At 31.1% G+C, this 14,313-nt stretch overlaps 1 protein-coding gene and 1 pseudogene across 1 annotated transcript; both read right to left on the bottom strand.

Annotated features, from left to right (window-relative positions):
• Positions 1-3,685: 3,685 nt before the first annotated feature.
• Positions 3,686-4,557, bottom strand: LOC122513362 (annotated as a pseudogene).
• A 6,108-nt stretch (positions 4,558-10,665) lies between these two features.
• On the bottom strand, positions 10,666-12,063 carry LOC122513200 (tigger transposable element-derived protein 1-like). The gene is made up of 2 exons (XM_043629467.1): positions 11,943-12,063; positions 10,666-11,828 (listed from the first exon to the last, which is right to left on the bottom strand). The coding sequence occupies exons 1-2, from the start codon at positions 12,061-12,063 to the stop codon at positions 10,666-10,668; spliced, it is 1,284 nt and encodes a 427-aa protein (XP_043485402.1).
• Positions 12,064-14,313: the final 2,250 nt, after the last annotated feature.

The following is a 14,313-nucleotide window of genomic DNA, read 5'->3' as shown; positions in this document are numbered from 1 at the left end:
TATCAACTAAAACTAAAGTACACGATTCGACAGAAAAATTATAAGTGTAAATATTTACTTACTAATTTAGTGTATGATTCAACCAAAAGAATATATACATCTGTCCATTTCTATTTTGGAATCATTCCTTCTGAACTATTCCAATTCTTACTTTCTAGTGCATGTACTCTTTCGCGTAGCAAATGCATTTTCAAATGCCACAGGATTTTTTTCACTGACATGAGTAAGGCTGATTGATTTGAGGATTTTTTGGATTATTTGTATTGTCGGACGTTAGATCTGAACGCCGTAAAGCTTTTAAGCATTTTAACGGAGTTTGTTGATAGAAGAAGTGAAAGTCTTTCAGATATGTAAGAAATCAATTCATAAATAATAAATATTAAAAATATGTTACACTTGTGTGATGGCTTGAATGTATTATGTAAACAATTTCGTAGATAGCATGAGTGTGAGAGAGTGTATAGGTATAGTGAGTGGAAATATGTAAAACATACATATACACATACAGATAGACCGATCAATATACAGGATGTAGTAGCATAAACGCGGAATACTATGAGATAACTTCAACACATCAAAATCAGAACAAAAGTTTATATGAGCATATATCCTATTTGACCATGTTTAGAAATTATATCGAATCGGAGTTTGGATTAACTGAATGCACTTACATTCACAAGAGGTGTTCAAAATAGCTTCCTTGTACCTATGCACAAGCTTGCAGTCGTTTTACGGGCGATTGCCTTACTCTCTCTCCATATTTTCGAACAATTGCTCGGATATACTGGAAGTTTTTGATAATTCCTTTCACGAAGTATTTCTGCATTGTTTATAGGTTTTTTTTTATAGAGAATGTTTTTTAAATAGCCTCACGAGTGAGAATCCAACAGATTCAAATCGGAGGAACGAACAGGTCAGGTAGCAAGACCCAGCGGTGCTTCATCATGCGTTAACTATATAGGTTGTTCGACATCCAGTTTAACGTCCTATTTCCGCTTTTTGTAATAATCATTGCGATAGAAACACCACGTAATTCGATGTAACTCCGAAACAAGGTCAAATAAGACATATTTACAGGAATTTGTATTTCTGCTTTAAAGCTATTCGTATAATATTTTCCACTTATTCTGTTACTTATTCTGTATTGATGGAGAAATACATAGTCAAATATGGACAGAGTGAGTGTGGGAGAAAAATCATGTTTTATTACATTTCATCGATTAGTGACACGTATTCCACTATTCAGTATCAAGTTAATACTTGCAAAATAAGGTTGGTTAACGTAAAGGTCATTTCCTGGTAAAGCCTTCACGACCTTAACAATCTTATATTACGCCACAAGACGTAACATATTCAAAACTTTAGTTATGTTAAGTCTTGCATAGAATAACTTCATTTCTTTGGTTCCTAATAATATATTTTTCTTGCGAGAATTTTAAAATATTCCACTTAGCGACTTGTTTAAGATCCAACCGATGCCTTACGGTATTTATTAAGCAACAAATATTTTATCACACCGTTGTTGAGGGACTAAACTTTTAAAAATTCCTGGTCACTCTTACAATCTTCTACTATTTCCTGTTTGCGTTTATTTTCTTTTTATATTTCATAATTTTTTGAAGATCCTTTGCTTCGATACTTTGCTGCTACCAAGTATTTTCTAGTTTTTAAAACATTATCTAATTAAATGTATTATATAATAAATAAATTTATTAAACCAATAGAGAACAAACTATGTCAAGGACGGATAAACCTACACTTGAAAGGCCATAAACCGAAGAAATGCATACTTCTTATCTCAAAAATTTACTACTGTGAAAATATCGACAGGAATGGATCAGCTGACAAAGAATATTTTTTTTATATTATATTTTGGAGCATGTCCTAACATAAATATGATAGATTAACGAGAGACAATGTATTTCAAAAATATTTAAAAATAATGCACATATTTCAAATATAATAGATAAAAAACTAGGCTCAACTATAAACAATTAAGAAATCAATTTGTCTCTTTTCTTACAACTCCATTGCAGGAAGCCGAATATCTTTACGCAGTTATTTATCTTTGCGAACTTATTAGAAGCAATTGATTACTGTTAAATATTATTAGCTTCATGTTAAAAGCAATAGATTTTAATCGAACGATTGTAATGTAACATCCCTATTATTTGAATCATGCTTCGATGATAACGTTAAATTAGTGTCCGAAGTCAAATTAACTACGTGACTTATTCGAATTGTGAAACGAGTATCTATCGATTCTTTAACAGAGAAAATATTTTTTTTCTGATCTTTTATTATTTTTGGTTTTTATTATTGTAAAGTATATTATACGACACAAGAAAAATAATAAGGCTATAAAAATCTTGGGACCAAACAAGCACAAGTGTAGCCGAATTCATTATTAGATATCGATAAACAATCATTAAAAAAAATCTATTGCAGCGAAAGAATTCTCTAAATTATGAAAAGAAGAGATCAAGAGAAAAGTTGATTTCTCAATATAATAAAAAAGTAATTACGTTGACGAAACGAGGAAACTTCACATGCTTTTTAATAAAAATCCACATTTTTATTATGTTCCCTACAAAATTAATATAACTTCCTCTAGAAAAATTAAAAAAAATAAAATCAATTGAACATTCTTTATAATATGATATATATATATATATATCATATTTCATATATATTTCATTATGTTTTTTATTGTAAGTTGTAATATCATAATTCACAGTTAAAAATACACTGGTAAATAAAGAATTTTTATTGCATATTCTTTCAGAAGAGTATTAAATTAGTCATTTAGCCGATAATAATATTGTTTCATTACACGAAAAGCCAAAGGAGCAATTTCATGTTTTGTAAATATTGTCTAGAAAATAATGATTCGTTTAAGAAAAAAAAGGAATCATTGTTTGTTTAATGACGAGTCTTCATCTATTCATATCATCTGCTTTAAAATGGTAGTTCTTAAATTTTTTATTGTATTTTATATTATATTATTACAATCAAACTGTGAATGAAAATAACTTGGTCTTGTAATAAAAAGACCAATCACCAATAGGTGATACTCAAATGTATCTTTCAGTAAATCAATTATTTACAGATTAAATTTAATTATTTAAAATTACATGAAGTATTTTTTTTCATGGACTTGTTCTGTAAATTAATGAAAAATATATGATTGTCTATTTGATTTTTTTCTTATCTAATATATATTTGGAGTTGAAAGAGTGATTATATTCTTAAGTCTTCAAAGGTTAAATGAATATTCAATTAAAAAGACTAGTTCTGAAAAAAAAAATAAGTCTTGAAACGTTTACAAATATTTTTGTTTTTCAAAATAGATTTTGGCTTACAGTATTCAACTGGTTTTAAATGTTTTCTTATTAAAATTCTGTAGTTATTATTGGGGCTTCTTATTTAATTACTTAAATTAGTACTGAATGAATTATTATCTATATCACATTAAATACTAGTTTGCTATAAGTAGATGAACAAAGGGGACAGTAAACTAAATAAACGAATACTTTTATTTAATAAAATTTATTAAAACTTTGTATTTACATATTTACAGATGTTGTAGAAAATAACACTAAATATTATTATTTTACTTATACAACCACAATTACTACAAACTATAAATTAAAAAACTATTTGACACAATGACTTATAAAAAACGTTGTGGCCCTGAAAAGGGCCAATTTATAGGATTCTGGTGGAAAAAATTATTTTTTGGCAACAGCCTTGGCAGTTGTCTTCTTCGGTTTAGGAGTTCTAGTTTTGGCAGCTGGTGCCTTAGCAGTTTTCTTAGCTTTTGAGACAGTTTTAGGTGTAGCTGGTTTCTTCGCAACTTTCTTTTCGGTGGTAACAGCAGCGGCGGCTGCGGCAGCGGCAGCAGCAGCAGCAGTAGCAGATCTTGATGTTGCAATTTTCGATTTTTTCGGATCGGCTGCTTTCTTCACAGTTTCAGCTTTTTTAGCCGGTGCTTTGGTCTTCTTAGCAACAGCAGTAGCAGCCGATTTGCGTGCTACAGCAGTCTTCTTTTCTACAGATTTGTCAGCTACTTTCTTTTCCTTAATAACTCGTGGAGATTTAGCTTTGGCAGGGCTCGCCTTAATGGTCGACAACTTGAACGATTCAGACGCACCCTTTCCTTTCGTCTGAACAACGGCTCCAGTCGAGACTGCATTTTTTAGATATTTTTTGATAAATGGTGTTACCTTTTCGCCATCAACCTTGTACGTAGCTACAACGAATTTCTTGATAGCTTGCAACGACGAACCCTTACGATCCTTAATTCCTTAATGGCGGCAGTCACCATTTCAGATGTCGGTGGATGAGTAGATTTTGGCCTTTGAGTCTTGGCTTTAGGTTTAGCAACTTTTTTCGGTGTTGCCGTAGTCGTTTCAGTTGAATTCTCAACTGCTGCTCCAGAAGTATTGACTAAGTCCTCCATTGTAAGATATCGTAGGATGTTCTTTCCCTTCTGTTATAATAGTTTATAACTCGTTAAGTCCTCTTCAGCAATTTTCGGCAAAGGACGATGTATATATCGATGTGATTCCTTTAAGTTAGGTGTATCAAACTCTGCCGCGCAAGGAATGACCCTCATTTTGTATCGTAGCGCGGACCATGAAGAGAGACTCTCTCGATATGGCGCACGAACGTCTCGATTAGAAAGATACGCAGACAATTCCGACATCGTAATATCAACCTTATTTTAAATAATACTAAACGTTCCCAACACTTGTTTTATATATCAATCGAAAGTTTAGTTTATGGGCTTTCATAATATCTACTTTTTATCCATTTATCTATCAGATTTTGTTCATTATTTATAATATATTCCGAAGCATACACTTTTCAGATGATAGTTTAGTCGATAATATTGTTAAAATTTACTTTATTCTTTATTAAAATTATATATTTTTTCATCTTAATAACATCATCATGGATTAATCTTTCCATATCGATCAATAATTATTCTCATATGTGTCTTATTGTTGTTGAAAATATCAAACAAATGCGACGTGTCAATACCATACGATTTACTTTTCGTCGTACACGTAGTCGTCAACACCGGTTAACACATTTTTGCACTAACGTATATTATCAATGTGATTAATATTTTTTATTTCATATTATTGTGTAAGATATGTTTGTGAAAAAACTTGACGATTAATTGGTCGATTAAGTCGAACAAACGTAGATTTTCCAGGCGTACTTCCTACGAAATAAGAAGAAAAGAAACGACTGAGTAGAGAATGGATTTTCATTTGTAAAAGAAAAAAAAAATTGAAAATATATCGGATCGACTAATTAATTTAACAATTTTTATATTTTATTAAATTACAATGAATCCTTTTGTAATACGATCTCTATGTAAATTAATAGAATAAAATGTTCTTTCATAATACGGTATTCTTATAGCACGATTTTCCAAATATAACGAGTTAAAAAATTTAGATTATTCTTGTCTAACACGAAGGCTTATTCATTCTATTGCGTTATTTTTTTATTTTATTTTTTAATTTGTTCTTTATTTAACACGATTTTGTTTAAATGTAGAACGAATTAATTGTGTTATAGGAGAATTAGAGCGTACATTGTTATTATTTGTTAGGAATACACGTGTTCATGCCATATATGTAGGAATTGAAGATTCATAAAGACAATTATTCTGGTATACTTCAATAAATAACCAAATATATATTTTAATTATATAATTTATGTATAACAATTAAACAAAATACGTTTTTTCTCTGCTTTATAGCAATAACTCGTTTACCTAACCCCAAATCATTTTTTTTGTCTAATATATATATATATATATATATGTATATGTATATGTATATATTAAAAAAAAAAAAAAAAAAAAAATTTCTTTCCTATCGAGGAATCGATCTAACGCATCAGAGACACGAGGATCATTTTTGCGAAATTTCTATTCGTTTTTTCGAAAACGCTTGAATATATATTTTATGTAAATACAATAAATATTCTCATGGACTATTACAAATGTGAAAAGTTTCAAAAAATAATCGAAAAGAAGTTACTTTTACGGTCCTCCCATAAGGGAATAACAAAAAAATAGAGAGAACCCTCTTCCCCTTTAAACTAAATGATTACAGAAGTACCTTACTTTATTAAGCCTTTGCCATGTTTATTTTGGAGGAAACTAACCCTCCGCTATATATTAAGTTCACAAGAACTATAGAAGCGAAGGAATTCCAAAAATTATCGAAAAACAGGCTATAATTTAACAGAATCTAGGAATAAATCAGGGTAGTAAATAAAGCTGTGAGAAGAACAGAATTCGCAACAGAAACCAATCGCCACGCTGATCTATGTTGTAACAAAATAACAGAATACATCGTTAATAGTAAACGAGCTCCTGTCTTTTACTCTGTCCTTACAACATGGAAGCTTGAAAGAGTAAAATTTTATTATCAAGCAGTTTGAGAAGGCGCGTGCATGTGTCCGTGCACAGTAAAGAAATTGAAGATCCTTACATGACTATACGAACATATATACAGTATTCCTAAGGACAAACAATTCACAAAAGCTACAACACTTTTAGTAATAAAAGCGCATTCCACCAAATATCTCAAACCTTATATCAGTCTGATATTTCTCGTAATGCAATAAGGCTCCTAAACAATCGGAGTTATGAGTGTTAATTACTGTATCCAATAATAATTACGAGTAATCTTCAATAAACTCTAACGTCATGTAGTTAAAAAGGATCGGTAAGTATCAAAGTCAGCTAGTCAGTAAATTATAACCAACCTATAAGAACAAATACCCTATAAATCCAGTTTTTGATTAGTTATTAAATCCATATCCTGTATTTAGTGAAACCGATAGTAATTATTAAGTCTGTATTTTGAGCGATGAAATAATTACAATAAATCAATTTCTTTAAGGAAATTAACTTATATCAGAAACTCTGTAAATTAATTTGAATTTTATTTGGCATCTTTATTCAATGGGGGTGGAGGGAGGAAAGAGAAGAGGAAAGGTGAAAATATTCTCTCTCCCTTAGTTACACTAAATTTGTAGTATTTAAGTATACAATGCCACAAATTGGCCCTTACAACAGAAAGTAATTCATGCATAAGAGAAAAAAAGAAAAAAATTACCAGCACTTGATATAAAATTATAATTTTATGACAGTGATAATTATTTAATAATTTTTATAACGGATTATTTATTCCCACTAGTCCAAGTCGCTACCTTTTTTTCTACTTAAACAATTCTTAAGCTTATAGGAGTAGAATAATTGACACAATTTCAGTGAAAATGAATAGAACCTTTCTCTAAATAACTATTATAAATCCTGACACAGGAGGAAAATATCAAGATTCAATATCAAAAAGTTATTGGTACACGAAAGTATGGTGAAAAAAATATCTCGTAATTCGCGCGACTTTAATTTTTTGGTTGAATTTAAAACATAAATTTTTGGAACAAAAAATTGAATGATTCAAGAACTACATATTTACGATCATATTTTTAACAAATGTTATAAGGCATATGTACGACATTTAAAAGAAAAAGAATTGTGTTCCTTCTAAGCAAATTAGCTTTTAACATTGTATCCTAACACTTTACCATTTAGTGTTACGAAAGGATTAAAAAAAATACAACTGAGTATAATTTAAATAAAAAAATACTAATGACTTTAAATTCATGTAAAAAAATTTAATTAAGAGACAATGTCTCCTATCAAATACAGCCTTTAAAATAGTGTAACATTGTCCTAAGCATTTTTTTCGTAAAATAAAAAATAATTAGGTTATATTACCAGCTCATAATTGTTATAGACTAACCCTCTATTTACTTATAGATTACGTTCATGTTATAGTTAGATTATATGTAAATGTGAAATGTACAACAGATTTTCATTTCCGTTAAAGTATAATAAATATAAAATAAATGCAAATATATATAAAAAAAGGTATCAACGTTACTTAGGTTTATTTGCGAGGAAGAAAAAACGAATGGAAAAGTAAAAGGATAAGTCACATACCAAAGACGACCGTACATGCTATGCCTTTATAGTATAAGTACCTACGTTTTAACTCTTGCGACTCCGTTGCGGTAACTTCCAAGTAAATAATTAAGTGAGTGTCAATTTTGCAATTTTGTTTATTATTATCTACACTGGGAATTTTTCTGATATCTTTTTATATTTATATGATAGTTTATTAGTTGACAATCACTTAGTTGCCTACCCAATATTAATAGTGTCTAAATAATACGTACAGTAAATATTGTATTGACCGTGCTTATAAGACAGAAAAAGATCTATTCTATAATTAACGGTCTATTTTTATTATTATTGTTCGGATTTATGAGACACGCGTTTTATTAATTAATTTAAACAATAAAATGTAATAAAAATTACTTTTGAAAGAGTATGTAATCGTTTGAAAACAACTTTTTATATTCTTTTTTGCATTTCAAACGTTAATATTTGCAGTTTATTTAATTTTAATGTAGGTATACGTACGGTTATATTAATCTTACCAAAAATATGGTCATAGTCATTGTCGCCTCTGGTCATTTAGGGAACATCGAAGAGTGTCAATAGCCGCCCCACCCCCCTCTTTTAACCATTGCTAAGCACGCCCTGCTATGCCCGCTAACAAAACCGCATTTGCTATTCTCTTCCGTTGGAAAGTACACGCCCACCATTAGGACAGATATTATACGACAAGAAAACAATATACAGAGTGATTCACTAATTCTTGCCACCAAGATAGCTCCGAAAATGTGACAGTAGCAGGAAAGTTTATACAACAAAAATTGCAAGAAAAATTTAGGAGTATAATATGACTTCAGTTTTTTTGCTAGGTTTAGTCGCTTCTAAGATTTAAGAGGTAATTTTTTTTTTTAAATGGAATGCTATGTTTCGGCACTTATTTTCTGATAGCGGCTATCATGGTGAATCCAACAATGTGCAACATTAAGGTATTTGAAGATCAACAAAGGTCAAGTTTGGCGAACCAGCCAGCCCAGCCACGATACAACTCCTCCGCGACGTGCTTGCATCAGATCACATCATCCTTTAGGTGTCCGACAAAGGACGAAACAGTCAGACGGAATAGTCAGGTTTAATGAGTACGTCATATTTAATAAATATTTACTGTATTTAATGTTACACAAAGTTGGATTCACCACGACAGCCGTTATAATCAAAAAATAAGTACCAAAACATAGCATTCCATTTAAAAAAACAAACTTGTCTCTTAAATCTTAGAAGCGACTAAACCCAACAAAAAAAAATGATGTCATATTATACTCCTGAATTTTTCTTGCAATTTTTGTTGTATAAACTTTCCTGCTACTGTCACATTCTCGGAGCTATCTTGGTGGCAAGAGTTAGTGAATCACCCTGTATATAAGCGAGGTATAAGTGTATCCCTTATACTTCCACATACGAGAGAGAGGTGCATCACCGCGAAAGCAGCAAACCGATGAGGAAGAGAATAAGCGAAGTGTTTAAACTCTCTTGACACTCTACAGACGAGCCAGAGGCGAGATTCATTATTGTATCTATCTAGAAGCGAGACGAGCGAGAAGGTGAACCACGTGTCTTAATCTTTAGTTGGACGCTGTTCAGTATTATATACAATTTATCAATGAGGATTTATATGCCGCAAGGCTTTTCCCTGAAGAGCTAATAAAAATATTATGTATTTTCTATTGGCTCAATCACGTGTTTTATTTCTTATTTTAATTCAACTTTTCTTCTTCCTGATCATTAGCGTATCACAATCACTAAAGAACTCCATGTTGGGAAAATTTGCGCACAATACAATCAGTGATAGAGGAGTATATTTTACTTGATTAGCGTTCGGAAAAAATTAGAACTATTAAATCTGCCGGAAACTAATGCATACCTCACGTGTTTAAAAAAATTCATTAAAGTGAGATGTTATTAAAAAAATTTGTTATTCAAGAAAAATAATCTTTGTTTGTTCATTATTTTAGGTTCTATTTACAGTAAAACCTCTTTTTGTGCGGTGGATAGGGACCGCATAAAAGAAATCGTACAAAAAAATATTCGGTAATTTTATAAATACTTACATATTATAAACAACTTTGTACGATATACAGTAAAACCTCATTTTGTGCGGTGGATAGAGACCGCATAAAAAAAGTCGCACTTAGAAAATACATCAATTATTTGCGAAATATAGATGTGAAAATGCTTTTAATCAAATTAAATAATTAAATTAGACTTGGAGAAATTGTAAAAATATTTTATTCTTCTTTGTACATATACAGTACATGGGGAAGTTTTCAAAATGCATATTAAGTATGTACATACGTAGTTCACTGCTAATCGTCGTCGTAATCCAAAACGCGCATCTTCTTGTGATGAATTATTCCAAAATCGCTTTCGTCGCTTGAATATGGGATTTCAATTGATTGGTTTGGTACCATAAAGTCCGTGATCAGTTTTTGTGACGAAGGTCGATTGGTCAATTCTTTGTAAACGTCACGATAGCGAGACATGCACGATCTAAGCTCATCTTGGAATTTCTTGCTTCTTTCCGCATTGGAATCTATTTTAAGAAAATGCGTTTCTAATATTTTAGACATCTGGAGCCCTGCATATATTTTGTCTGCTGTAATAGATTCCAGTTCTTATTGTCCATCTTCATAATCTGTCAGATTATTAATAATGTCACTATCATTGACAGGTTGGTCCTCAATCATTTCGTCTAGATCATTTTCGCTGAAAGTATCAAATCCTTCTCCGCTGATGTTATGTGCGAGCGCAGTAATTTCAGTTAATAACCTAGACGCGTTTTCGGTTACATTTCGTGCTATTACACATTCAGGCCAGATCGCTTTCCAGCACGAATTTAATGTGTGTTGTTTTATTTGACCAATTGCTGCAGTAGTATTGTTTATGCAGTCTAATATGGAGAATTTTTTCCAAACTTCAGTCAGAGTTAATTTATCGTTCTCTATCTGTTTCAAAATGTAGCTAAAAGTTAATTTTACATAATGTTTCTTAAAATTTGCGATTATGCCCTGATCTAGTGGCTGTATAAGGCTAGTCGTATTCGGTGGTAAAAAGACTATTTGTACGTTGGGATGTTCTATACAGGGATGGCCGGGTGCATTATCAACAATTAACAACACTTTAAATGGGAGACCCATCTCTACCATGTATTCTTCAACTTCTGGTACAAAAGATTCGTTGAACCATGTTACAAATAAAGTTGAGGTGACCCATGCTTTTTTATTGACCATGAAATGTATTGGATACTCAGCTAAACTTATGCCTTTTAGCGCACGTGGGTGCAAAGCTTTATTTATAATAAGGGGTTTTAACATTTTTGCACCCGAGGCATTACTGCAAAGAAGAAGTGTGATTCGATCCTTTGCCGCTTTAAAACCACTTGCAGTTTTCTCAGATTTCGCAATGAATGTTCGGCTGGGCATCTTTTTCCAGAATAGCCCAGTCTCATCTGCATTAAATACTTGATCTGGGCAATATCCACCATCATCAATGATTTTTGCTAATACTTCCCGATAATTCATAGCAGCTGTTTCATCAGCGGACGCTGCCTCGTCTTGTATCTTCACATTGTGAAGTCCGTATCGTTTTAAAAATCTAGTAAACCACCCATTGCTCGCAGAAAAATTTACGTTTTGCGAACAGGATGTCGAACTTGGTTCTAAAACCTTTAGTTGATTGAAATACACTCTAGCTTTTTCTTGAATTAATTCCTTGTGAATGGGGAGTCGTTTTTTAGTTAAATCTTTAATCCACAAGACGAGAGCCTTTTCCGTCTTCTCTTTTACAATATTTCTCGAATATGATGCTCTTTTACTACTGTCGTTTGTTGTATTATTAAGAGATTCATATATTTAACTCGAACGATTGTGTATTGCTCTGATCGTGGATTCACCTAATTTAAATTCATTAGCAACAGCTGTGGATCCTTTACCATCTGCTAGTCTATTTAATATTAGAATTTTTGTTTCTAATGGAATTGTCTGTCTTTTTACTTTCTTTTTGCTATAATTCATTTTAAAGAAGTACTTATGTCTAAAAATAAAGTTAAAACCATAAAAATTGCATATGTATAAATAGAGACAAAAGTAACTAATTTGGATAAAACTCTAAAAATAGAGTGGATAAAACTCTGAATACGAAACGTATGTACTGTTCACGCGTCGAGCGACAATATGTATGCAATTGTTAGGAGATTGTTTAAATCTGATGAACAGCGTCGCGAAGTCCGGATACATCATCGTCAAGGAGACCATGTAATCAGAGTTCGTCCACAACATGTATATGTACATACATTAAAAGAAAACATAAAACTGGTAGCAACGCTGCTGAGATTTAGATACCGACAAAAAGAAAATCTCACAAAAGAAATCGCACAAAAAGAAAATCGCACAAAAGAAATCGCACAAAAAGAAAATCGTATAAAAAAAGACCGCACAAAAAGAGGTCTTACTGTATTTAACACATTCACGCCGGGGCGAAAATCTACGTTTTTCCGCGTGAGGCGGGACTGTCTTATCTCCTTACGCTTCGTGGAGCGGGGCAACATCGTTATTTTGAAAAGTTGCATAGGTATAAATTAATAATTGTATCCATTTAAAATATTGAATGTTAATGTTTATAATACTTAATTTTTATATGTAATGTTGAGAGATAATAAAATCAACTTATTTTCTTAACGACTAATTTTCTGAAAACAAGTGATCCACAAGTGGGTCATGCCGCCCCACGGAACAGTAAAGTGTTACCCACCGGTGGTCTCAACGTTTATGCCTTGTTTGATTTATATCTTTATATTTTAGTTTTTACTTTATCATTTGTATATTCATCCCTAAAAATGTCAAGACATTCGAGGAATATCAATTTATTAGACAAAATAAATAATATCAATGAGGATCGTTCAGAAGATGACCAAGAAGTTACCGATATCGATGATATATCAGAAAATAATTATGACTTATTTGACAGCGATACGGACGAAGAGAATATTTTGAATATACATATTGAATATTTTGAATATATAAATGAGGAAGGGATTGAAATTGCTATGGACGGAACTGTCTGGCAAAAAATAAAAGAAGGGTCTATCTAATCGCGGAAGAGCACCGATTTATAATATTTTCAAGGAAATATCAGGACCGATAGGATACACTTAACGAAATATTGTAAAGAGCAGAGTTGATCGATAAGATATTGTAAAGTCAATAAGACTAACGAAATTTGTATAAAATGTAAAAAATACGTATGGTAAAAGTGTGCAATAAAAAATGCTGTAATTTTTAAAAAAATGTGCTAAAAATTCATAAGTAAAACTTTCTAAATAGAAAAGCGGGGAGCGGGTTTTTTTTGTAGCACCAGAAAAATATTATGTTTACTATCCAATTGGCCAAAATCTCTTTCTATATTAAGATACTTATGTTCTTTTGAAACGATCATTTGACTGCTTATTGGTAGGAATAGGAATACATGAAATGTCGGAAGGTTTAGTGTTAGACATCTAAATTTCCAGATTGAAAACACTTGAACCAACTTTATCTCACAAATATACTGATACTATATCATGTCCATAAAACTCACAATTCTTGAACAACTTGAGCCGCATTCTTCTCTTTTTTAAAATAGCTTTAAAATTTCCCGACTTTTTTACTAATTCTTATTTATTTTTAAGACGCAATAACTTATGATTGGAAAAACAAATACCAAAACTTTATGTTTTAATTACTCTTTGATATGGCAGCTATTAAACTACATAAATATTGTCAAATTCGATTAAATATTACCAGAGTTATGCGATTTTACAACTCTCTACCGGGAAAATAAGAAAAAAATTTTTTTTAATTAAATATTCATAATATATGTAAAAAAAAAAATAATTTTGAAAAAAAAAACTAATTTATATAATGAAAATATAAATCGAACATATGTATTTATATAAACCGACCCGAACTTTACGGACAACCCAATAAAATATACAAATTGCAATGCATTAATGAAAGACTATCACACAATGAATCGTGAACAGTAAAGTGCAATTTTACCGCTTGCTGAACCAAGTAACGTAATACGAGACAAAGCGGAGAACTTTGAAAACTAAAATACAAAGAGATAGAAGAGAGAAATAAGTAGTAGATTTATATTTGCTTTAATGAAACATTCTAAAACTACAAAAGAGCTTATCATAGCTTTTTATCAAAAGCTCAATAGATCTTCGCTTATTTTACATTATTTAATTATTTAAATATATCGCAAAATTGTGCTACTTTGAA

This window comes from Polistes fuscatus, unplaced genomic scaffold (genome assembly GCF_010416935.1).
Source record: "Polistes fuscatus isolate 324 unplaced genomic scaffold, CU_Pfus_HIC Scaffold12, whole genome shotgun sequence".
In the NCBI taxonomy this organism is placed as follows: Eukaryota; Metazoa; Arthropoda; class Insecta; order Hymenoptera; family Vespidae; genus Polistes; species Polistes fuscatus.
The sequence above is the reverse complement of the archived record's forward strand: the minus strand, read 5'-3'. Positions and strand labels throughout refer to the sequence as shown.